We start from the raw sequence: 25,735 nt of genomic DNA, 5'->3' as shown, positions 1-25,735 counted from the left end.
GAAAAGACACGTTACCTTCAAAGGAGCAAAGATAGTGTTGATTGCTGTCTTCTCATTAGAAGATAATGAAATTATCTGTCTGATATCTTGAAAGAAAATAACCATTACAATAGAATCCTCTACCTAGCAAAACTATCCTTCAAATGTTAAGGTGAAATAAATATATTTTTTTTTGACAAACTAAAACTTTACTATTTGGCTTGTGCTAAAGGGAGTTCTTCAGGTAGAAGCAAAATGACCATACATGGAGGATGGGAAATGCCAGAAGAAATTAATAGGAATTTAGAACATATACAAATCAATAGTAATTATTTAAAGGGATAATGGTAATGTTTCTTGGGGTTAAAATGTATGTGGAATTAAAAAAAAAAGGAAACAACATAAAATTTGGGAAAGGAGTAAATGGAGTTAAAGTGTTATAATGTCTTCAAATTGTCCAGGAAATTGTAAAAATAACTAGTTCACATTTGATTTTTCAAAGTCAAGGATGCATGTTGTAATTTCTAGGGTTACCATTAAAGGCATAATAAAAAGAATTATATAACTAACCTGTTATAGGAAGAAATAGAATAGTAATAAAATGTTTGATTCCAGAGAACTCAAGAAAGGAGAGAAAAAGGAACATAGAGCAAGAGTGACAAATAGAAAACAAATGATAAGATAGTAGATTTGAACTCCCAAATATGTTTTTACTTTAGATGTAAATGGACTAAGTACTCTAGTTAAAAGATAAAGATTGTTAGACTAAAACATGCTATTTACTAGAGATGAACCTTAAATATAAGAGCACTGAAAGACTGAAAATAAAAGCATAGTAAAAAAGATATAATGTGACACTAATTACAGGAAAATTGGTGCAACTGTGCTAATATCAAAGTAGAAACTTAAGGAAAGAAGCATGATCAGAAAATACAATATATCAAAACTTGAAAGATATACCTAATTCCATCCTTACAGGGAAATTCATAGACCTTAATGCACAATTAGAGAAAAATTGGCTGAAAACAATCAATGAGCGGTTTTTAAAAAATCTACATATATGTTTATATCTACATATGTATCTGTATGAATAGTGTGTGTGTGTGTGTGTGTGTGTATCTCCAAGTCCCTATACTTCAAATATTAGGGATCTAGGTTATAATCAGTATTTTATCAAGTTCCTTATTAATTTACTTATCACTCTCAGTGGTAAAATGCCTTTCTTCTATTTGGGTAGGAATTGTTGCTTTAGATTGATGGAAGTTTTGTATCCGTATGGAGAATGAATGGGAGGCTCCAACTGAAGGCATTTGTGGAGAGGAACATTGCCTTTTTGCTAATGAGTTTCTTTTATGTGATTTTTGTGGCTTTCCTTTATTTAGAGGTAGTCTCTGCAGTACCTACACTTCACTTAACCCTTTCAGGGTACCCCAACCCATACAGGCACTTGGTGTTTCACAGGGACCCCTGTACAGTGGGATCTTAGGTGACTCTACATTTTGGTCTTATACTAGCCATTGCTTGCTGGGAGTTCTGGCTACATCATTTTGTGTCACTTTGATTTAGTGAGTATTGATGGATTCTCCTGTGGATCTGTTCTTGTTTCAAAGAAAGGCTTCTCTTTTATATAAATTAATAGTGTATTTGTGAACCATTTATGTCTTGCTCACATACATATTGAAGTTTATGACTTGTGGATAGTTTCTGTGAATGTCCAGCTATGATTTAGATGTTAACCTATTATTATACTTTGTTGGTCATTTCACTGGGCATCTTTTAAGGGGAAAGGAGTTCAATATATATGCCTGAATTACCATCTCTATTTAAAATCTTTCCTTTCTTTTCTTTTTTCTTTTTCTTTTTTTTTTTTTTTGCTGAAATTGTACCTTTGGGTTTGAAAATTATATATGTTCTGGTTTTATATTACTGATGGTTAAATTTAAGATGTTTGAAAACCGCCTTTAATATTTGCTTTATTGCTATCAATGCCAATAATAAAATATTAGTTTCTTTTAATTTCTATTGTAAGCTGATGCTTTTCTTCTTCATTGCCTTTTGTTGGAGTTTTGTTATTATAATTTGGGATTTTATACTCAGTTTCTTGGCATCATTTGTTCCCTTTATATCCTTTCATAATCATATTTCAAACCATCCTCGAAATTTAATTGTGTTTGTGTGCATATATTATTTCAGTGCTCATTGTCAGTATTTGAAGTTCTTCATTTTGAATCATCACTTTGTTGGCAAGGATATGTTTTGAGCTGTGCTTCTGGAATTTTAATGCACATATGAATCACCTAGGGATCTTGTTAAAATATAAACTTTCATTCAGTAGGTCTGGGGTGGAGCCCAAGAGCTTTCATTTCTAACAAATTCTTAGGTGATGTCAATGCTGCTTGTCCAAGGACCACACTTAAAGCAGCAAGACTTTATCGTCTTTTTAATTTCAGGAAAAAGTTGTGAGTCTTATACTTTATGAGCCTTTATATATCTTAAAATTCCCTTCTTTCGATTTTACACATAAGCAGGGAATGACTTATTTGGGTATAAAATTACCGAGACACAGATATTCCCTCTCAAGATTTAGGTGTTCTTCTTCCCCAGTTTGGTACAGTGTTACTCATAGACCACTCAAGCTGGCTTGATTTTTTTTTTTCTGTTGGTGAATAACTTAATTTGTTCTGTTTGACTGCCTATAGAAGGCTTTATTTTTCCCCTCAGGAGTTTTGCAATATTGCGTCTCTTCATTTATTTTTCCTTGGCACATGGTAGCTACTTTTGTTGTACCAGTTTAGGGTTTTATTTATTGTAAGAAAAACATTTCTTCTATTATATCACTTACTATTGGCTCTTGCCTTTTTCTTCTCTTCTTCAAGGACACTAGTTATTTCTGTATGTATTTTATGTTTACTGTAATCCTTTTTATCTGTTTTTTTTATTTTCCTGTGTATTTGGGAGTAGTTTTCAAGATTCTTGCCACTTCAATTTTTTCTGATCTATTTTCTAATGACATTTCAAAATGCCACTATGGCATATTTGTTACCTTCCATTCTTTCCTTCATTTTAAACCTGGTCCTTATTTGTGTATATGTTGTCTTAATCATCTGCATCTTATCATATATAGTTTGTGTCTTTTTATAGTATGATATCTGGCTCATTCTTCCTTATTCTTCAATGTCATCCTCATTTAGGGAGCCTATCTTGGCATCTTTGTCTAACTGTGATGTTCCTCTTTCGTGCTTCTTATTGTTAGCAAGATAGGACTGCTTTTAGGGAAGGGACACTGATTTCACCACTCTAAGGTCTAACATGTGGTTAGGATCTGAACAATGTTAATTGAATGAATAAATAAGTGAACATATGCTCACCTATCACTTCGCATCTTTTGTCAATGTTCTGCTTTCTGCCTAAAGCATCCTTTTCTCCTTTTTGTGAACATGTAGTTGATCTCAGAAACTCCTTTGAATCTCCATTTCTTCCTTAAAGCATTTGTTGGAAGTTCCTAGCATTTATTTGGTTAGATATAGTTCTTCTGTGTTTCTATAGTATTTTGTGAATATACTTTTATCAGAGTGTTTATTTCATTGTGTTTTTATTTTTCTATTTTCATATTTGAAACAAAATTTTAGGTGGTATAGAGGATGTCTTTCATCTCCTTATCCATGTCCAACATTACTACTGAAGTGTAGTGGAAATTTGGTATATTTTACTCCATGAATAAATACCTGAATTAAATGAATCCCAGGATTGTTTAAAAAAAAAAAAAAAGCCTGCTTGACTATAGTTTGGAGAATATAGACTTTTTGCAAAGATAGTTTTTTTCCTTTTTTTGTTGCTTTTGTTTGTTTGTTTGTTTGTTTGTTTGCTTTTTAGGGCTGCACGTGAGGCATATGGAAGTTCCCAGGCTATAGGTCGAATCGGAGCTACAGCTGCTGGCCTACACCACAGCCACAGCAACATGGGATCTGAGTTGTGTCTGTGACCTACACCACAGCTCACTGCAACACTGGATCCTTAACCCACTGAGTGAGGCCAGGGATTGAACCCACATCCTGATGGATACTAGTCAGATTCATTTCCGCTGTACCACAAAGGGAATTCCCCACAAAGATAGTTTTTAAAGTTTATTTTTTTATTGTTTTTAAAAGACGTATATGTATGTATTATTCAGATGTGAGACTTCCTGTTTTCCTCTCTTTACCCATTTGCGCTACTTTCTGGGAGAGTTAGCAAGACTTATTTTCCAACTCACTGAGTACTTTATAAATCTCTTTTTTTCTCTTTTGCCATTTTTTCTGAAATATTGTTATTCCTTGAGTTTTTTTTTTTTTAAAGCAGCCTGTCCCTGATTCTCAGATGCAGTATCTTCTCTTTTATCTCTAAGCATATAAATAGACTCTTCAGGGGCAGGTTTTCGTCTCCTCGTATGGTCTCAGTTCTTTCCAAATTACTGTTTTCTATTTTGTTTTTGTCACTATATTTCATGTTAGAGACTTTTCTAAGATTTATTGTAATCTTTCTGTTGTTTTTTGATGTTGTTCATATTTAAGGAAAAGAGTTGTGAGATTAATCTTAGGGAGGTGTGGTTGGTCTAGATCATTGCCTGATCGTGTTTTTAGGTATTTTATTTTGGGATGCTCTGATTTCTCAGTTAAGGATCCTCTGATTTCAATATTTTAGGAGCCAAGGGGGCAAAAATCTGGGCCCAAATTGATTTATAGCTTTTTCACTCAAAATTCCAGCAAGTTTTTTTAATAGATTAAAAGTAGATTATTTAAAGATTTATATGGAAATGCATAAGCCATGGAATACCTAAAACAATTCTGAAAAGAAATAGAGCAGTTTGAGATTGTTACTCGTGGAAAATGCAGGTTTGATTAAAATCATTTGTATGTAAAAAATATGTAATATTTTAAAAAGAGAAATAGAGTAGAAGGAATCAGTATACCTGATATCAAGACATATAACATTAGTCAAAATTGTGGTATTGGCAGAGGGATAAACACCTAGATTGATGAGAGAAAATATTTGCAAACCACTTATCTGATAAAGGACTGGGATCTATATTAAGAACTTTTAAAAATCTGCAATTAAAAAAGACAATCTAATTAGAAAATGAACAAAAAACCTGAACAGATACTTTATCAAAGAAGATACACAGATGGCAAATAAATACATGAAAATGTCCTTAATATCACTAGCTATTAGGGAAATGCAAGTTAAAACCACAATGAAATATTGTTACATACTTATCAGAATAGATTTTTTTTTTTAAGTGGCAACATGAAATGATGGCAAGAATGCAGAGACACTGCATCAGTCCTGTACTGGTGATGAGAATGTAAAATAGGACAGCCACAGGCAATTTCTTGAAAAAATTAACATGCAGCTACCATACAACCCAGGAGTTGTACTCCTGGGCATTTATCCCAGAGAAATGAAGAACACCTCTTTTCACATGAAAACCCGAATGTTTTTAGCAGATTTACTCATAATAGCCAAAAAGTGGAAACAACCCAAAGGCCCTTTAGTGGGTGAATACTAAGTAAACACGGTACATCTGTATCGTGGAATACTACATAGCAGTAAAAAGAAATGATCCACTGTTAAATGCAGCGACCTGGATGAATCTCCAGAGAATTGTGCTGAGGTACAAAAAGCCATTCTCCAAAGGTTACATACCATAGAACCTCATTTATATAGTATTCTAGAAATGACAGAAGTTATAGAAATGGAAAACAGATCCGTAATTTCCAGGTATTAAAGAAGAGGTGAGGGTGGGTGGAAAAAAGGTATGACTTTATAAAAAGCAGCTTGAAGGATCCTTTTGCTAATAGAAATGTTCTGTATTCTGACGGTTAATGTTAATTTCCTGATTGTGTTATTGTGCCACAGTTTTGCAAGATGTTGTCATTATAAGAAACAAGGTAAAGGATACATTTTCCCTTTCAAGGTAAAGGGGTTTATTCTCATTATTTCTTGCAAATGAATGTGATTTACAGTTATTTTTAAATAAAAGATTTAATTTAATTTTTAAAGGTATGTGGCAATGCCAGGTAAAGTAGGACAGAAATGAAATCTTCTTAAGTAAAGTTGAAAGGGGAGATATTCCATGATCATGGATAGGAAGACTAAATATTGCCAAGATGTCAGTTTCTCCCAACTTGGTCCGTAGACTGAATGCAGTCTCAATCAAAATTCCAGCCTGGGGAGTTTCCATTGCGGTGCAGTGGAAACAACTCCAACTAGTAGTATCCATGAGGATGCGAGTTTGACCCCTGGCCTTCCTTAGTGACTCGGGGATCTGGCGTTGCCATTAGCTGTGTGGTAGGTCTAAGATCCTACAGTAATGTAGGATCCTACATTACTGTGGCTATGGTGTAGACCAGCAGCTGCAGCTCCGATTTGAACCCTAGCCTGGGAACTTCCATATGCCACTGGTGTGGCCCTAAAAAGCAAAACAAAAAACAAACAAACAAAAAATAACAACAACGACAACAGTGAAAAACCCAGCATATTATTTTGTGGATATCAGCAAACTTATTCTAAAGTTTATGTGGAGAAGCGAAAGACCCAGCATAGTTCATATGATATTGAAGGAGAATAGTATAGTAACACTACTTCACATCAAGACATATTATAACACTGCAGTAATGAAGCAGTGTCTTATTGGTGAAACAACAGGCAAATAGATAAATGAAACAAAATAGGGAGCTCAGAAATAGATTTCAATAAATGTAGTCAACTAATCTTTGGCAAAAGACAAAGGCAACACAATGAAGCAAACACAGTTTATTCAACAAATGCTGCTGGACTACTGGGCATCCACATGCAAAGAAATTGAAAATGGACACAGACCTTTCACTAACTCAAAAGGTATAAGATAATTAAATGTAAAACACAGCACTGTAAAGCTCCTAGCAGATAACCTAGAAGAAGACCCAGATGATCTTGGATATGGCCATGACTTTTTAGGTAAAACACCAAAGGCATGATCCATGAATGAAATAATTGATAGGCTGGACTTTATTAAAATTAAAAACCTCTGTCTGCAAAAGATAACATCAAGAAAATGAGAAGACAAGCCAAGGACTGGGAGAAAATATTTTCAGAAGACATATTTGATAAAAGGCTATTATCCAGAATATGCAAAGAATTTATAAAACTCAACAATAAGGAAACAACCCAATTAAAAAATTGGCCAAAACCTTAACTGACACCACATCAAAGAAGATTTGTAGATGGAAAATAAGCACATGAAAAGATGTGCCACATTATGTCATCAGGTAAATTCAAATTCAAACAATAAGAGACCACTGTATCTGTTGGAATTGCCAGAATCCAGAACACTGACCACACCAGATGCTGGTGAGGGTATGGAGTAGCAGGAACTCTTGCTTATTGCGGGTGGGAATGCAAAATGGTACAGCTACTTTGGAAGACAATAAGATGTTTCTTATAAAACTAAACATACTCTTACTGTATGAGTGAACATTCATGCTCTTCGGTGTTTGCCCAAGGTAAATGAAAACTTATGTCCCCACAAAGACCTGCACACATATGTTTATACCAGCTTTATTCATAATTGCCCAAACGTGTCAGCAACCAAGATGTTCTTCAGTGAGGTGAATGGATGAATAAGATACACATCCAGACAGTGGACTATTATTCAGCACTAAAAAGACATGAGATATCCAGCCATAAAAAAAGACATCAAGAAAGTTTAAATGCGGATTAATATGTGAAAGAAGCCAATCTAAAAAGGCTGCATAGTGTATGATCCTGTAAAAGACAAAACTATGAAGACAGTAAAAAGATCAGTGGCTGCCATGGTTAAGGATGAGAGGGATGAGTAGGTGGAACACAGAGGATATTTACGGCAGTGAAAATATTCTGTATGGTACCGTAATGATGGATATGTGTCATTACACATTTGTCTAAATCCATAGAATATCCAGTTCCAAATGTCACCCTAATGTGACCTATGGACTTCGGGTGATGATGATGTGTCAGTGCAGGTTTATCAGTTGTAGCAAAGGCACTGCTCTGATGGGGAATGTTGATCATGAGGGAAGCTATGCATGGGTAGGGGCAGGAGATATATGGGAAGTCTCTGTACTTTCCCCTCAGTTTTGCTGTGAACCCAAGACTGTTCTTAAAAAAGTCTTAGTAATTTAAAAAAGTAAAGTTTAAACCTATAAGAAATTCAATGAAATCTGCAGAGCCAAAAAACAAGGAAAACCAGTAAGGGCATAACTGATTTTGTGCCTACCCTGGGGATGCAGATGGGATGCAGGAGACCTTGTGATTGTATGTGAGATACAGCATAAGAACTCCAGCATTAATAGAAAGGCAGGACTGTTGAGGTCTATATGCTTACTAACGTATGGACTTGAAAAAAATAAAAGCCATACACCAGCATAGGAAATTTAAATATCTTGGTATCAACACTAAATGAAAAACAAACTTTCCACTTTGGAATGATGGACCTATTCTCCCAAGAGGCTGAGGTGCGTGTGTATTGATCTGCATATGTTGTTTATATTGAGTTGAATGTATATCATCCCATGTGATTGTGGAAACCTCGAGGTGAGAAAGTAATATGAAAAATAGTCATGTTACCCTCGTTAGCCCTGAGGTTACTGTAGTAACGGAAGCTATAGAGAGGTGGATTACCAAGCCAGATTGTATAGGATTCCTGTTTCTAACGATGGAGGCCTGCTTATGGTAAGCTTGCAGTCCTGAAATAGATAGCACACAAGGAAATATTTGCCATGATAAGCACCAGCAGTCATAACATGGAATATTTAAGGGAGAAAAGCCATAAAGTTAATCTAAATCAATGCAAAAGTAGTATTTGATAAGATGAATACTTATTCATAATTGAAATGAAAAATATTTGCAAACTAGGAATAGAGATGCACTCTCTTTAATATATAGAATGTGACTGCATTTTCTTTATTTTTGTTTTTATTTTTTTGTCTTTTTAGGGCTGCACCCGAGGCATATGGAGAGGTTCCCGGGATAGGGGCCAAATCAGAGCTGTAGCTCCAGCCCCGTGTCTGCCACCTACACCACAGCTCATGGCAACGCCAGATACTTAACCCACTGAGTGAGGCAGGGAGTGAATCCTTGTCCTCATGGATACTAGTCAGGTTCATTAACCACCGAGCCATGATGGGAACTCCTGCATTTTCTTTAACATTAGATATAAGAATGCCTCTTGTCATTGTTTATATTCATTATTGCATCTGAGGTCCTAGTCAGTATAATAAGGCAAGAAATAGAAATACAAGGTATAACAGTTAGAAATGAAGAAGTAAATTTCTCATTATTTGTAGACTACCTGATTGTCTAGATAGACTATCAGAGTATCTATACATAAAATAATAGGAGGAATGAAAGAGTTAATTAAGATTACTGGAAACAACTAATGCAAAATAACTATATTCTTAAACGGTAGCAGTAACTGAGAAAGCAAAATTTCAAAAAAAAAATCACACTACTTACAATATATAAGGTACCTTGTAATGAATTCAATAAAAGATGTACAAGGCCTTTATGAAATATTTAAAAGCTAACCTAAATAGAGATGAATAATATGTTCATAAATAGGAAGTTTCAATATCATTAAAATGCCAGTTTCTCCTCAATTAATGTTTAAATTAAGCATGGTTTCAATCCTAAGAATCATATGGAACTACAAAGGTATGAAAGCAGCTTCGAAGGAGAAGAAAATTGAAGACTTGGCCAGAAACTAATGTGAAAAAAATTTTCGGAGTTCCCGTCGTGGCGCAGTGGTTAACGAATCCGACTAGGAACCATGAGGTTGCGGGTTCGGCCCCTGCCCTTGCTCAGTGGGTTAACAATCAGGCGTTGCCATGAGCTGTGGCGTAGGTCGCAGACGCGGCTCGGATCCCGCGTTGCTGTGGCTGTGGTGTAGGCCGGTGGCTACAGCTCCGATTCAACCCCTAGCCTGGGAACCTCCATATGCCACAGGAGCGGCCCAAGAAATAGCTAAAAAGACAAAAAAAAAAAAAAAAAAAATGGAGTTCCCGTCGTGGCGCAGTGGTTAACGAATCCGACCAGGAACCATGAGGTTGCGGGTTCGGTCCCTGCCCTTGCTCAGTGGGTTAAGGATCCGGCCTTGCCGTGAGCTGTGGTGTAGGTTGCAGACGCGGCTCGGATCCTGCATTGCTGTGGCTCTGGCGTAGGCCGGTGGCTATAGCTCCGATTGGACCCCTAGCCTGGGAACCTCCATGCCGAGGGAGCGGCCCAAGAAATAGCAAAAAAAGACAAAAAAAAAATTTTCATGATAGCAGTAGCGTGGGTACAAATAGGCCCATGTAGCAAAATCAAGAGCCCAGAAACATGCATATATGGGGTTTTGATATATTCTCAAGATGGCATTAAAAATTTGTGGACTTACACCTGAAACTAATATAATGTTATATGTTGATTTTACCTCAGTGGAAAAACTTATGGAGAAAGGATGAATATTCAGTACATGGGGTTCAAATGTGATTATTAATATCCAAAGGAAAAATATTAGAAAATGTCAATCCATTAGAGAATAAATGCCAGGTGGATTAAAGTCTACTTATGAAAAGCAAATCTTGAAAACATTTAGAATATATAGGGCTATAATCTCTGGGTGGTGAATTATTTCTTAGGACACAAAAAGCTTAAGTTACAAAAGGAAAATATTTATACATTCAAGCAGGCTAAACAAACACCTTTGTTTCATAAAAATATATGCTATAAACCAAAAGAAAAGCATACAGTGGAAGAAAGTCTTGGTGATGAGTATAACCAGTAAAGGATTAGCGTCTGAAATATTTAAATAACTTCTATAATAAAACAAAAGCAAAGCAAACTAGTAGGAGACTAGGTAGAAGATAGGAGCAGGAAATGCACAGAGGGGAGCTTGCGTAGTCTAAAACAAATGAAAATATTAACTTCATTAACCAAAAAATACAAAAGAATACTAAGTGAGATATTTCATATTCTTCAGACTGGAAGCCTTTTTAAAGTTTAAATAAAATGCCAAATATTGGCCTGGATGTGCGAAAACAAGGATTTTTCTGCACTACTAGTGGGGTGAAAATTGATATTCTCCCTTTCAAGGGCAATGTGTCATTGTCTGGTCATCCGGAAGCGGTAAATGCCCACAGCAGAACAGTCCCACTAGGACATGTATCCCAGAGGAATGTGTGCAGATGTGCCTAAGGTGATGGTATAAGATTGTTCATTGGAGAACCAATCTAAATCTTCACAGACTTTTAGGAAAATGGATCACTAGAAAATAAGAATTGACAAATAAATGGAGCTATATTTATAAATTGGATTAATCTAGAGCCATAAAAATGAATGAATTAGGGTTGCATCTCTCAACATGGATATTCTCAAAAACATAGTATAGAGACAAAAAAAGATCAAGCTATGGAGGATTCTGCAGACTCTGATACCATTTACTTACTTTCCTCTAACTGAGGGGAGGGCAGTGGGGGGATCGGATTGAGGAGGTTTGGCAGGAGGCTTCCACATATTTGTAATGATACATTTCTTTCTTTTTTTGTTTTTATTAGGGTATAGTTGATTTACAGTGTTGAGCTGATTTCTGCTGTACAGCATTAGTGACCCAGTTTTTTTTTTTATCTCTATCTATCTATCTATCTATCTATCTATCTATCTATCTATCTATCTATCTAATCTTCTTTTCCTCATATTATCTTCCATTACAGCCTCCCCCCAGTGGATTTAGCTCCTTACACTATAGAGTAAGACCTCATTGCTTAAATGCTGAAAATGTAATAGTTTGCATCTACTAACCCTAAACTCCCAATCCATCTCACTTCTTCCCCACCTCCCCCTTGGCAATCACGAGTCAGTTCTCTATGTCTGTGAGTCTGTTTATGTTTTGTAGATATGTTCGTTTGTGCCATATTTTAGATTCCATATAGAAGTGATATCATATGGTATTTGTCTTTATCTTTCTAATTTCACTTAGTATGAGAATCTCTAGTTGCATCCATGTTGCTGCAAATGGCATTATTTTGTTCTTTTTTATGGCCGAGTAATATTCCATTGTATACATGATATATTTCTTAAACATAAATTCCAAGAAAACTTTTAATAAATTATGAAGCTTACTGATATTTACATAAGTCTGCATCATTCTCCTTCCCCCCTTTTTTTGGACATAAAACATTTCATAATAAAATAATTGTGGGAAGCCTGAAATAGTTCCATCCCATATATTGCTGCTATATTTCAAATCACCATTCCTGAGGTAGCACTTGCTCAACTTTTTCATATTTTAGGACTTCTGCAGTATTCTTTAGTCTATTTGTGTACACATCTTCATTTTAACATTTGCTTCTAGACCTAGAATCTCCAAATTTTTGCTTTCTCCCTGAGCTTATCTAATTTGAATACATATCCGAGGCTTGGGAAGATCCTAAACCAAATATAAAGAAAAAAACTTAAAGGAGAGAATAGTGCATTCTGAGATATTTATAGTAAGACAAGTATATGGCAAGGCAATGTATGTTTTTTTCTCCAGCTTGGTTCTTGGCCCAAGGCCAGGCCTGTGGTGCACCCACTCTTTCCATGACTCTGATAATAAATAGGGTGCAACATTATTTTTCTGCATAAAAATGAAATTAGATTAATTCAAAAGAAGGGCAGCAAGGTCATTAATAATCCTCCCATTCCTGCTCCCCACCTTTTAGGCAGCCCCAAATCTTACATACCCTCTCCCATATTGAGACATTTCACTGTGATTTTGGAAGAACTCTGAGATTATTAAGAAGGAAACCTACTTCCCTTGGAAAGTTTATCAAGTCTCTTTATCCTAAAACTTAGAGACTCATTAAATCTTCATAAATTTTGAGCTGTTGTGGTCAGGTTTTCTTGGAAGAGGTCTGCGGAGGTGATTACATATAAATCCAAACAAAAAAACTATCCCAAAGCTTTAGAAAGCATTTCAGTGCCTTCTTTCTTTAATTTTTAAAAATCAGTGTACTCCTTTAAATTCATGATTTAGGAAAGGAGGTGAGTGTGCCTCTTTTGCTCATTTATTTCTTGGTGGACAAAGTTATTTCAGAATTCGATTACATTTAAATACACCCTCAGTTCATTTACACTGCAAACCATACACCAGCCAAAATCTCTCTCTTTTCTCTTGCAGAAATGTGCAATTTGATATTCTAGTCAGGTGCCAACCATGGGAGAGACAGGTTTAAGTTAACTACTATTTTAAAAAATTAATATATTTTTATTCTTCAAAACACATGCTTCTCAGTTTTTAAGACACTAGTATTTGAGTCAATATATCAGCAAATGAACATAATAAATTATAGTGCTATAAACTCCAGGGAAATTTTATTAATGTTTTTAATGTATCCTCATGTGGAATCAACATATGTTTTTTATATATTCATAAATTTATGGCTTCAAAAATCTTCAGTATCAGGGTGTTATGAATGTTGTAATGGATAGAAAATACATAATTGTGAAACGATGTTCTTGAATTTTCATATACTCCTGATAACCATTAGCTCTTGCAAATAATAATTAGAATGAAATTAAAAACTTGGAAGTAATATTTCTGCAGCTCGGTTGCTTTGAGCCAAAGGAATTATTTCCAGAATAAGCTGGCAGGTTCCTGCTTGGGGAATTCAGACTCCAGTGTCCTCAACTTTAAAATAACTTGCCTTTCATTTTGTGCCTGTTTCATAAAGTGGCCATTCATTTTCATACTGAATTGTAACCAAAGCATGCCACATCCATAGAGGCCGGTCAGTGGGTTCAGTGTGTGTTAGGATGGCCAAAGTGAAGGAGAATGTTAATATCCACCAGGTGGTTGGGTGAAAACAACCTTACTACTGGCTGGTTCAGGGAATTGAGAGATAACCTCCCTGCATCTTTATGTCTGCATCCTGGTGCCCAGTAGATGCACTATATAAAGCCATTGGAGAAGGAATGAGTCCAAAATGGTACTTTATATTTTGAGAATTCATGAAATTAAATGCTCCCTTTCCAATATCACTTTGCCGCAGTTGCAGTGGGATGTCTAATGGAGATCTACTTAAGTTTTAGGTTTAGACTTTCAGGTGCAATGCTCAAGATGCAAGTTAGTGCTGCACAGTGAGGGCATAGCAGGTGGCAGTGGGGTATGGATGACCGTGTGGTCTACATAGCAGGCCTGAGACCCAACCATAAGCTCCCTTCAGCAAATCTGTGTTCTTTCCTTTAGGTGTTAAATTTTTCAAAATTAGTTTTTTTTTATTGAAATAACTAAAAGTAATCAATTACTGAAAATGCATCTGAAAAATTATTTCTGAAGTTCTAATACACTTTTAAAGAAAATGTCATTCTTCCTAAGTTTCAAAAGTTTTTGTATTCCAATATTTTGATTAATTCAGATACTCTCTTTATTTTATGGCCGCACCCACGACCTATGGAAATTCCCCAGGCCAGAGATTGAATCCTGGGTCCTTTAACCCACCGTGCCAGGTGGGGATTGAACCCACACCTCTGCAGTGACCCGAGCCGCTGTAGACAGGTTCTTAACCCATTGCACCACAGTGGGAACTCCTCAGATACTTCCTTAAGCCATGTTTTGGTAATTTGCCTGCCCTCTTGAAATTAGAGTCAAAAGCTTTTTAAGGTTATAAGTCAATGTGATACAAAAAGATTTTGGTTATCACTTGCCTAATCTATTAGCTGCTTTCCTCAATTGGGGCTCTTCCAAAAGAAACAGAGTACTTTAACTTACCCTTTCACTTGTTTCTGTGATTTATTTTCTTCTTTTATACACATAATAAGCACAATGAAATAAGGCATGTAAGTAAATGACCTTGTCCACTGGCATGGCTGTTGTTTCCCGGGAGAATGGAGTCATATGCCTTCGACCAGGAGACAGCCTTCTCCACCCTAATAAATTTTTCCTGCCTGACTCTCAGTTTGGTGCTTCTGCAATGTTTAAAATTTAACGTGGCCTCATTGAGAGCTTCATAAATTTTGAAGTCCTATACCTCTGATGAGTCACAAAATGGAAATATACAGCATTAGGAAATACTAAGACTGGGTCAACCTATTGCAACAATCTAGAAGATGTTATAAACTACAACTCAAGAGAATTGTATTAAAAGGAGGCAACTCCTTGGACACCTTGTCTGTATTCCAGTTCAGAAATTTAACTATCATTTAGGTAATGCTTTTGGAGGCAGCTGTAATGCTGTTCTCACTCCAAAATGTCTTTCTGCCATATGCCTTCTAAATCCCATTAGGGACTGTACCTCTCAGAAAACAGAAGATGTGGAGAGGCTGGGATACATGTAATTGGAACAGAAAATGAGGAGAGGATGGTATGAGATGTACATAGAGAAGGGTGCGTTTGAGAGAAGGGTTGCAAGGAAAGAAAAAGCACTATCAAAAAGTATATCCGGAGTTCCCATTGTGGCACGATGGAAATGAATCCAACCAGGAACCATGAGGTTGCGGGTTCGCTCCCTGCCCTTGCTCAGTGGGTTAAGGATCCAGCATTGCCCTGAGCTGTGGTGTAGGTCACAGACGAGGCTTGGATCCTGAGTTGTAGCATAGGCTGGCAGCTGTAGCTCCAATTTAACCCCTAGCCTGGGAACGTCCATATGCCACCAGTATGGCCCTAAAAAACAAAACCAAAAAATATATGAGATAATAAAACATGAAATAATCACTGCAGAAAAAGGAACTCAGTCATGTGTCGAGATATCTGTAGATTTCTTAGAAGCATAAATATAATGAGATGTATATTAGAGGAAATCATAGGTCAATAAGGAAATAATAGGAGCAGAGAAAGGGAACTAGAGTTCCCTCAAGAACTCTAAGAATTTAAGGATTACAGGTATTCTTGGAACAAGAGCAGTAACCAAAATTATAATCTGAGAATAACATACAGCTTTGCAAATAAAGACCTCGAGTATTCCAGTCAAAAGGGCCCACCATCTTCAGTGAACATTGATGACAATAAACACACAGTTAGATACATTCTGACCATGATTTTTACTTCAGATATTAACAAAACAAAACATTATAAGCTTCCAGGCAGAAAAATGAAACACATATACAAAAGCCTAAAAATCTAACTCCTGCAAACCTAAATGTCAAAAGTCAGTGAAGCATGTGTTTTGAGGAAAAATGATCATGACAAAATAATATATCTTGCTATATTGCCTTTCCTATGGGAAATACAAAGTCTAATAAGATGCCAGACATTTGCCCTTCTTGGAAAAAAACAACCACTCAAATAATATTTAGCCAACCCAAAGTTAAAAATTCATGCATGTTTCCATGTCTTGGCTATTGTGAATAGTGCTGCAATGAACATGCAGGTGCATGTGTCTTTTTCAAGGAAAGTTTTGTCCGAATATATGCCCAAGCGTAGAACTGCTGGATCATATGGTAGTTCTATGTATAGTTTTCTAAGGTACCTCCATACTGTTCTCCATAGTGGCTGTACCAGCTTACATTCCCACCAACAGTGCAGGAGGGTTCCCTTTTCTCCACACCCTCTCCAGCATTTGTTATTTGTGGACTTATTAATGATGGCCATTCTGATTGGTGTGAAGTGGTATCATACTGAGCAGTAGAAAACTGACAGAACACTGTAAACCAGCTATAATGGAAAAAAATCATTATATATAAAAAAATGCATGCATGAAAGAGGTCATAAGATAAAAGGACTGGCACTTTTATCCACTTCAACACCACCACACCAACGCCCAACCCTTAACCCACTGACTGGGGCCAGGGATCGAACCTGCATCCTCATGATACTAGTTGGGTTCATTACCACTGAGCCATGGCACGAACTCCACTAAATGCAAATTTTGAAAGTAGGAAAAAAGAGGAGATAGCCTAAATAACCAAAAAGGTAATGTCTTAACAGCAATGTGAATATACTTATAATACCAAACAACATACTTTAAAATGGTTAGGATGGTAAATTTTATGTGTATTTTACCATAATTTAAAATATTTCAATTCAAAACTACAAGAAGGTAATGTCTGTATAATGGACTATTACGTAATCTACTAAACAATTTTTTTCCAAGGAATTTTTAAATAAAATGAGAAAATGGCTATAATATTGTGTTAAAATGAATACAAAATTGAATTGGCAATATGGTTTCACATCTGTAAATAAACATAGCAGAAACATTGGAAGGTTAAACAACAAAATATTCTGGTAAAAATATTAATGATGGAATTTTGAATGATTGATTTTCCTTCTTTATACTTCTTGGCACATTATTAGTTTTCACTTTTTTTGTCATTGGTAAAAATAGAATCATATAAAGTATGTGTTATGAGTTGTATATTGCTGAAATAGGCTTGTTCAGTTATTTCATGTAGGCTGATATTTAAATGACACCAGCAAAAATATATATATATATATATATATTATATATATATCTCCTTGGGTCCACCTTAAAGTTCTATTCCTCTGGGATGAACTATTCTAAAACAAATGGCATAGAAAAGACTGGCTTTTGATTCAAGATGGGCCAGTTAAGCCTTGCTCCAAATTAGCCATTGACTTGACCTGGGAAACTTAAAGGATAAAAACATATACATACCTCCATGGAAAAATTGAGAAAGGTACCATCAAGGATGAGTTATCTTTAAGGAGTTAATGTAAAATACAGAACAGCAAGCACGGCACCGAGGAAAGGACCTGTCTGATGGAATTCCAAACTTCCAGAAGAAGAGTTTGCCTGGAAGATGCGTGGCAAGGGTCCCCAGCAGGTGGCTGGAGGGGAGGATCGTGTATGTGGCAGTCATCTGTGGAGGATTCTGAAACCTGTACGTTTAGGAGTGTGTGACTTCAGACCCTACAGTATTGGTATCCTAAGAAAGCCACCCCAACACTACATTTGTAATTCATTTATATAAAAAAAAATTTAGTATAGTTGATTTACAGTGTTCTGTCCATTTCTGCTGTACAGCAAAGTGACCCAGCTATCTATCTATCATTTTTCTCACATTATCCTCCATCATGTTCCATCACAAGTGACTAGATATAGTTCCCTGTGCTAGACAGAAGGATCTCATTGCTTATCCACTCCAAATGCAATAGTTTGCATCTACTAACCCCAAACTCCCAGTCCATCCCACTCCCTCCCCCAACACTATTTTTGTGGCATCCATTGAGTAAGCCCAGTGGCTGAAATAAAATATCAGCATTTCCTCAAGCAAATTTTTGACAGAGAACAATTGTACTGATTAAAGAGAGAGGTCAGGAGTTCCCATTGTGGTGCAGTGGAAACGAATCCAACTGAACCATGAGGTTGCGGGTTCAATCCCTGGCCTCGCTCAGTGGGTTAAGGATCTGGCGTTGCCATGAGCTGTGGTGTAGGTAGCAGATTCGACTCAGATCTGGCATTGCTGTGGTTGTGGTGTAGGCCGGCAGCTGCAGCTCCGATTAGACCCCTAGCCTGGGAACCTCCATGTGCTGCCAGTGCGGCCCTAAAAAGGACAAAAGACAAAAAAAAAAAAGAGAGAGAGAGAGGTCATGGAGGGCCCAGCTAACTTGGGTGACCTCAGTAAGTGAGGAAGAGAAATTCTCTTACAGGGACGTACGATGCATATACTCCTGTCCATAGCTTTCCCTTCTTTTTCACAGAAAAAAATAATAAATATATGCACACACTACACACATACACACAAACTATGCATTAATTTCGGTGATTATATGGACCGTGGGGTAAAAACTGTCCTTAAATATTACATTGATTCACCTAAAGAATTCACTCTCTATTTAGATAGGTTGGAAGGAGGGATAAATTATGAGTTTGGGACTAACATACACACAGTACTAGTTACAAAATAGATAATCAACAAGGACCTGCTAGATAGCACAGTGAACTCTGCTCACTATTGTGTAATAACCTATATGGGAAAAGAATCTAAAAAAGAGTAGATATGTGTGTGTGTATAACTGAATCACTTTGCCGGACACCTGAAATTAACTCATTGTAAATCAGTTATACTCCAGTATAAAATAAAGACTAAAATTAAAAAATTCACTTTTTATTTAAATAAAGTGACATTTCCATGAGACTTTTTGGCCTCCTGATCCTTGAAAGTTTTTTCTTAGAATTTAAACATTGAATCTTTGAGGTAATAAAAGTTTTACCAGTGCCTTGTTTTCACTTTTTAATTTTTCTGCTTGCAACTTCCCTGAAATCTTTATTATCTTTTTTCCCCCAGGAATTGTGAAGGGCAGAATATTCGATACAAGACATGCAGCAATCATGTAAGTTTTATAATATAATATATATATATATATATATATATATAATCCAACAAAATATGTTCGTGTTGTAAATTATAGCTTTATATGTACCATAAAGTTATTGGCCTCGTGGTACTCTTTGTGGAAATTTTGAATATTTGTTTAATTGATCACAGGTTTTGTATATCTCATACCTTCCATTTATAAGATCTTTTTAGGTCACTTCTCATTATGATCTAATTTGGTAAGCAGTTAATTTCTGAATTCATAGAAACAACACCTAATACCTATAAATGCCTTTGAAGCTCAAGTGCTCTATTACAGTATCTCACCTGACTTTCACATCTGTCTCCAAGATATCAGCACATGAGATGTGGTTATTCGCTTTTTCAAGGGAGGGGATTGGGGCTGAGGGAGGTGAAATTATTTTCCAAAGGCTCCATGGGAAGAGTAGAGACTTGAACTTGTGTAGTGCTGTTTCTCCTCCTCCAAACCATGTGTTGGCCCCCTGCAAAATGTGTTAAAGAATACTATAGGTGACTCAAGAAAATCGCACCTAAGGAGGGGTTTATAAACTTTACTCTTATCCTGCACTGCTCAACACAAACAAAAACCAAACTTCAAATACGCATATAAAATAAATGCCAGAAAGAACCAATCCTGTTTTCCCCACAAAACATATCCTTTGTTGGTGATGTATATCTGAATCAAAATAACAGGACTTAAAAGGAAATTCTGGGGAGTTCCTGTCATGGCTTAGTGGTAACGAACCTAACTAGTATCCATGAGGATGTGGGTTCAATCCCTGGCCTTGCTCAGTGGCTTAAGGATTTAACATTGCCCTGAGCTGTGGTGTAGGTCACAGGCACGGCTCAGATCTGGGGTTGCTGTGGCTGTGGTGTAGGCCAGCAGCTGCAGCTCCAATTCAACCCCTAGCCTTCAAGCTTCCATATGCTGTGGGTGCAGCCCTTAAAAAAAAAAAAAAAAAAAAAAAAAAAAAAAAAAAAAGGAACTTGTGAAAATCTGAGATCTAAGTGAGATTTCAGATTTTTTTTCTTTAGATTTAAATGAAATTGATTTCATTTATTTTAAATCAACCAGTTATTAGCTGATCACTAAACTAATACAGACTAGAGATCAGTTCAGAAATACCGCCAAACAAACAAGTAACAACAAACAGCAATAACAAACCCTGGGGAGGAGAGAGAATCTGATTTCCAGAGTTTCCATGATACTTAAAATATCCAATTCTCAGCAAATACGTTGTGAGACATGCAGAAAAACAAGAAAGTATTGCCCATCCATAGGAAAAAAAAATCAATATCGTCTCATTAAAAATCCATTTTCTTAATTAGCTATAACTCACTGAATTTAAATGTTGCACTTGGTGGAGCGCTGTGCCTTCCTCTTCCTTCTCTGTCCTGGGTAAGCATCTCTGTTCTCCTGACCCAAACTTTTCCTCAGTGGGCAGCCCCAAGCTGTAAACTTGGGGAGTGGAGAGTAGGCAGTGTTAGCAAGACCTTTGGTCTGTGGAGCGCAAACCATGTTTTCATCTGTTTTTACCAGTGATGAAGCAGAAATGTTTATTCCTCAAACTTGGGTGGAAAAAAATGGGTGCTTTTTTTTTTTTTTCAGGGCCGCATCCATGGCATAGGGAAGTTGCTAGGCTAGGGGTTGAATCGGAGCTGCAGCTGCCAGTCTACACCACAACCACAGCAATACCAGATCCAAGCCGCATCTGCAACCTACACCAGAGCTTATGGCAACGCAGGACCCTTAACTCATTGAGTGGGGTCAGGGATCAAACCCGCGTCCTCATGGATACTAGTAGGATTCATTAGCATTGAGCCACAAGGGGAACTCCAAAATGGGTGCTTATTTATTGGGCATTCAAAATCCAAAATCATCCAACCCTAAGGTAGCTAGGTTTGTGTCCACTATGTCCTAGGAGGGATTTGGGGAGAAAGAGCAAGTAGGTTTCATAGTCCTATGACAGGATGGACGTGAGGGAATGGAGATACACAGGTGTGCGTGGGGACATGAGTGAGTGAGCTGGAAGCTCAGGTGGGGGTGAAGGATGGAGACTGACCTGAGCAGAGGCAGAGGCCAGCATTCGGTCTAGCATTCCTTACTAAACTAGCACATCAGTGCATTAGCAGCCTGAGGGTGTTACACACAAGGCTTTTAGATTTATTACCTTTTGCCTGAGTGTGTTTTATATTTTAATTGCTGCTATAACACATCACCAGAAACGTGGCTTAAAGCAACACACATTTATTACCTTAAGAGTTTTGGAGGATAGATGTCTGATACAAGTCTCACTAGGCTAAAATTAAGGTGCCAGCAGGCTGCATTCCTTTTGGAGTCTCTTGAGAACTGTCTGTTTCCCTGGCTTTTCCAGCTTCTAGAGGCCGCCCACATTCCTTAGCTTGTGGCCCCGTTTTCCGTCTTTAAAGCCAGCAACATTACATCTCTCTGTCCATTTTTCTGTAGTCACATCTGCCTGTGATCACAGCTGCAAGGTTCACCCATTTGGATAATCCAGGATAATTTTTCCATCTCAGGGTCCTTAACCTTAGTCAAAGAATGCTTTGTGCAAAGGCGTTTTTGCTATATAAGGTAACCTATTCCCAGATTCTGAGGGTTATGTTGTGAACGCTTTGGAGAAGATGTGTTATTCTGATTAACGCATTAGGACAGCTCATCTTCCCAGATACATTGGCCTGGCATATTCCTTGCAGTCATTTCAGAATAAGTTTCACAGCCAAATGTTATCTAGAAACACTCTGTGAAGCTGTCTAGGGGAATTCATTTTCAAAGCCCAGCTCAAGATACTACATTCTGAGATTTCATTCTATAGTTTTCTGTGTGTGTGTGTGTGTGTGTGAGAGAGAGAGAGAGAGAGAGAGAGAGGAGAGAGAGAGAGAGAGAGACTCTGCTCTAGCCAATTCCAAAAAAGACATCTCTTTCCAACACAGGTATTGTAAGGGTCTAGGAGTATTGTGTTATACAGAGTAGAGATAAAATGCAATCTGCTAAAATGGGTGTGTATTCATTGCAATGGTTAAAACTTTGGTGTGCTTGAGTGAAAAGCTGATGTTCCCGAGGCTCTGAGGGTCTTGGGAGTGCCTGTGGTCTCTAACTGAGAGATCCTCAGAGGATTCTGCAGAAACCTTTTCTAGGCTGGTGAAAAATAGATGTGTAGGAGATGGGAACCAGAGGGAGGACAGCACTGTAAATGTTGCCCTTTTCTACAGCTCCTAAGAGCGATTTCAAAAGATTGTGACATTACTTTCTAAGCTTGCTATTGCAAACTCAGCGTTTCCCATGAAATTCCTTAAAAAGGGAATAAGGGAGCATTATGGCAAGTTCTTCACAACTGTAATGTTCAGGGCCCCCCTCCATCTCCATGTGCCAAGCATCTGCGCTGTGATGCTCAAGTCCTGTGGTAGACCAGTCGTGGATAAATGCATCCCCAGCTGCAATGTCGATGATCTCTCAGAAGTCTGTTCCTATACAGGAGTGATTACACTGGTACATTCCTGGGAATTTAACATAGAAACGTTGCAAGGGTGTCAAGTGGATGTAACCACAGTGAACTCAGGGTACCAATATGGCCACATCTTGGTTTTTCTTTCACATTCTTTCTGTTGAGCTGCTTCCTGCTTTCCTAATTAGGGATTTAGAATAACCCTCTTGAAATCTCCATCTCTCTATCACCCCAAATAGCCCAGAGAGCAGGAGTGGGAACTGTTCTCCAGCCCACCTCAAGTGGAGAGAGAGCTGAGTCATGAGCCCTGCTCTTGCTCCAGTGTCCTCATTGAAGATGGGCCATGCTAGTTCAATCAATAGCCAGTGGCTTCCCTTTCCCTGGGGATGGGGCTCGTCACTCATTCTTTGGAAGGAAGCTCCCTTTAGTGATTCCCAGGTCAGATGCTCTTTAGTGGGAAGCTTGCTTCATGATTCCAAGACGCCCACACCTCTACTCCTGGGAGCCTGAGTGCCCCCTCTGATGGGACTGCAAGATCTTCTGTTCCCATCCGAGCGATGTCACCATCAATGGCCACACACAGGGAAGTGTGCTGTATGGAGAAGCAGAAGCCACTGCCCCATGAGCTCTGGAGACCCGACCTTCGATCCTGTTCCCGAGGTTGCCAATCCTTCTGTTGCTCCACCTGATTATTTGAAGGCTCAGGCTCACAGCCTCAGGACCATGGCGGTTGTTATATGTGTACCAGATTTCTAAATCCTAACCAAAATTAATAATAACAATCATAGCAACAGTAACAATAGCTCACACTTACTAAGCTACTTCCTAAATGCTGGGCATTGTTCTGAGTGCCTTTTCATAAAATAAACAAATTTTATCCTCATAACATCCCTCCAAAGTAGGTGTTATTTTTAACTCCGTTTTTACAGAGAAGGAAATTTAGGTAACCTGTGACACGGTCACAGAGCTGAATTTAATCCCCAGGAGTCAGGTTACCAGGCTTCTCAGAAATGTGCGCTCTTAGGGTTCTCATGTGGCACAGCGGATTAAGGATCTGGCATTGTCACTGTGGCGGCGGCTTGGATCGCTGCTGTGAATCAGGTTCAATCCCTGGCCTGGGAACTTCCATAGATCGTAGGCACGGCCAATCAATCAACCAATTAATCAAATTAGACTTTCTTGTTAAAAAAGAAAGGAAGGAAGGAAGAAAAGAAAAAGGAATCAGCCTCTTCAGTTCAGCAGCTCTCCCTGGCTTCATTCTGTCAGAGGAGATGGGAGCTTTGGGCTGAAGAGCCAGTGAGATTAGGGGAACAGAACATGCTTGTGTTTGGTTCTTGGGCCCCAGCTAACTGCCATCCATAGACATGATCCTTTGAGCAGCACTGAGCATGGACTCTAACAGCCAGGGCTGGGCCCCTGGGGCCTCAGGAAAGAATTCTCCTTATCAGGGATACAGAGAGCAAGTGGAGAAGTTCCAAGGGCAGTGAGGCATGTCAGCAAGGAGGCCCACTACCTGAATTCACTGGCTCCAGGTATCTTTTCATGCCAGGGTTTATGGGATTAATAGATGCAGACTCTTGCCTTTGGAATGGATGAGCTGTGAGATCCTGCTGTGTGGCACTGGGAACGATGTCTAGTCTCTTATGATGGAGCCTGATAATGTGCAAAAATAGAATGTGTACATGTATGTGTGACTGGGTCACCATGCTGTACAGTAGAAAAAATGTATTGGGGAAATAACAGTTAAAAAAATAAATACATAAAGAATCAGAAAAAAAATAAGTATGTCATAATTTAGTAAGAGTGCTTCTGTAACATGAGCACATTTTTATATGAACGCAGAGGGAGGCATGGTGAATGCAGCACAGCGGGCTCCCTGGGCTTCTTGACAACTTTCCAGCAAAGATGACATTTGTTGTGACCCTGGAAAGATCCTTCACACCCTAGATCCTATGGATGGCTGATTTCTGACAGTTTTCTCTTAGAGGTGTTCCTTTTTTTTTTTTTTTTTTTCCTCTCCATTGCCACTGCTCCCTCTCTGGGCAAGAGCCACTTCCTCTCATATTTGTCTCCAAAACTCCAGGGCTTCCTGCTATCATGCTGACCCTCCATTTTCTGTGCCGCTCCCCTCTGTGGATTCTTATCACTTTTAATTGCCCTCCTTTGCATTCCGGGACCTCTAGAAGTTGGTCAGATTTATCTCTTATTTAGCTCACAACTTCCAGTCTTGCTGAATAAGGCTGCGCCTTATAGACACTGAAGTTGTTTCTGCTGTTTCTCTTCTGCGTGCGTTGTTTCTCCTATCTTGTCCTCCTCACCTCACACCATCCTTTAAATCCCTTCTGTCGTGTTACTTTTTCATGATGCATCATTTGCTTACTCTAGCTTGTAATGTCCATCTACAAAAATCTATTTTATGCTAGAAGTTTTGGCATTTGTTATGTAAAAGGATCAAGAAATTTAACGCATACTACAACATGGATAAGAAGACCAAATAAAATGTTCCAATTTGCTTATACAAAAATTGTATTTCTCCCAAGTCCCCACTCACTGGTTATCTGGGGGGGGGGATTAAATATCTAATCCAAATTAAAGCTCGGTGCAGTCCTATTATATAAATCATCTCTTAGGCAATGGTTTGCCTCCTGCACAAAAATACTCGGTTTATTAGATAATCTCCCATCTTGGTTTCTGTCTCTGAGTGGTCCATGAGAATGGTTTCTGTTTTCTCATGGCTTTAGGGAGGAAAGGAGACCCTTGTCTTCCAAATGGTCCTTGAATGGGTGGGTGCTGGTTGTTATCTGCTGTGCTTATTCCCTTCCCCCACCCCTTCCCTACCATCGTCTCTTCCCTCCCTCCTCCTCTTCCTCTTCCTCCTAACCCCTCTCCTCCTCCTTCTTCTTTTCTGTGCCTCCAAGGCTGCCCACCTCCTCCTGACTGATTCACGTCTTCCTGCTCTAGGATCTATTCCTTCCTTATTA

General features: G+C 37.9%; 1 protein-coding gene across 2 annotated transcripts in view; it reads left to right on the top strand.

Moving 5' to 3' along the window:
• ADAMTSL3 (ADAMTS like 3) overlaps positions 1-25,735 on the top strand; it is a 358,645-nt gene that overhangs the window by 121,041 nt on the left and 211,869 nt on the right. For both annotated transcript variants that reach the window (XM_047795344.1, XM_047795345.1), the window contains exon 5: positions 19,240-19,285. In XM_047795344.1, the coding sequence (XP_047651300.1) occupies positions 19,240-19,285 (46 nt within the window). The remainder of the gene's footprint in view (positions 1-19,239; positions 19,286-25,735) is intronic.

This window comes from Phacochoerus africanus, chromosome 9 (assembly GCF_016906955.1).
Source record: "Phacochoerus africanus isolate WHEZ1 chromosome 9, ROS_Pafr_v1, whole genome shotgun sequence".
Taxonomy (NCBI): Eukaryota; Metazoa; Chordata; class Mammalia; order Artiodactyla; family Suidae; genus Phacochoerus; species Phacochoerus africanus.
This window is presented reverse-complemented; position numbering and strand designations above follow the sequence as displayed.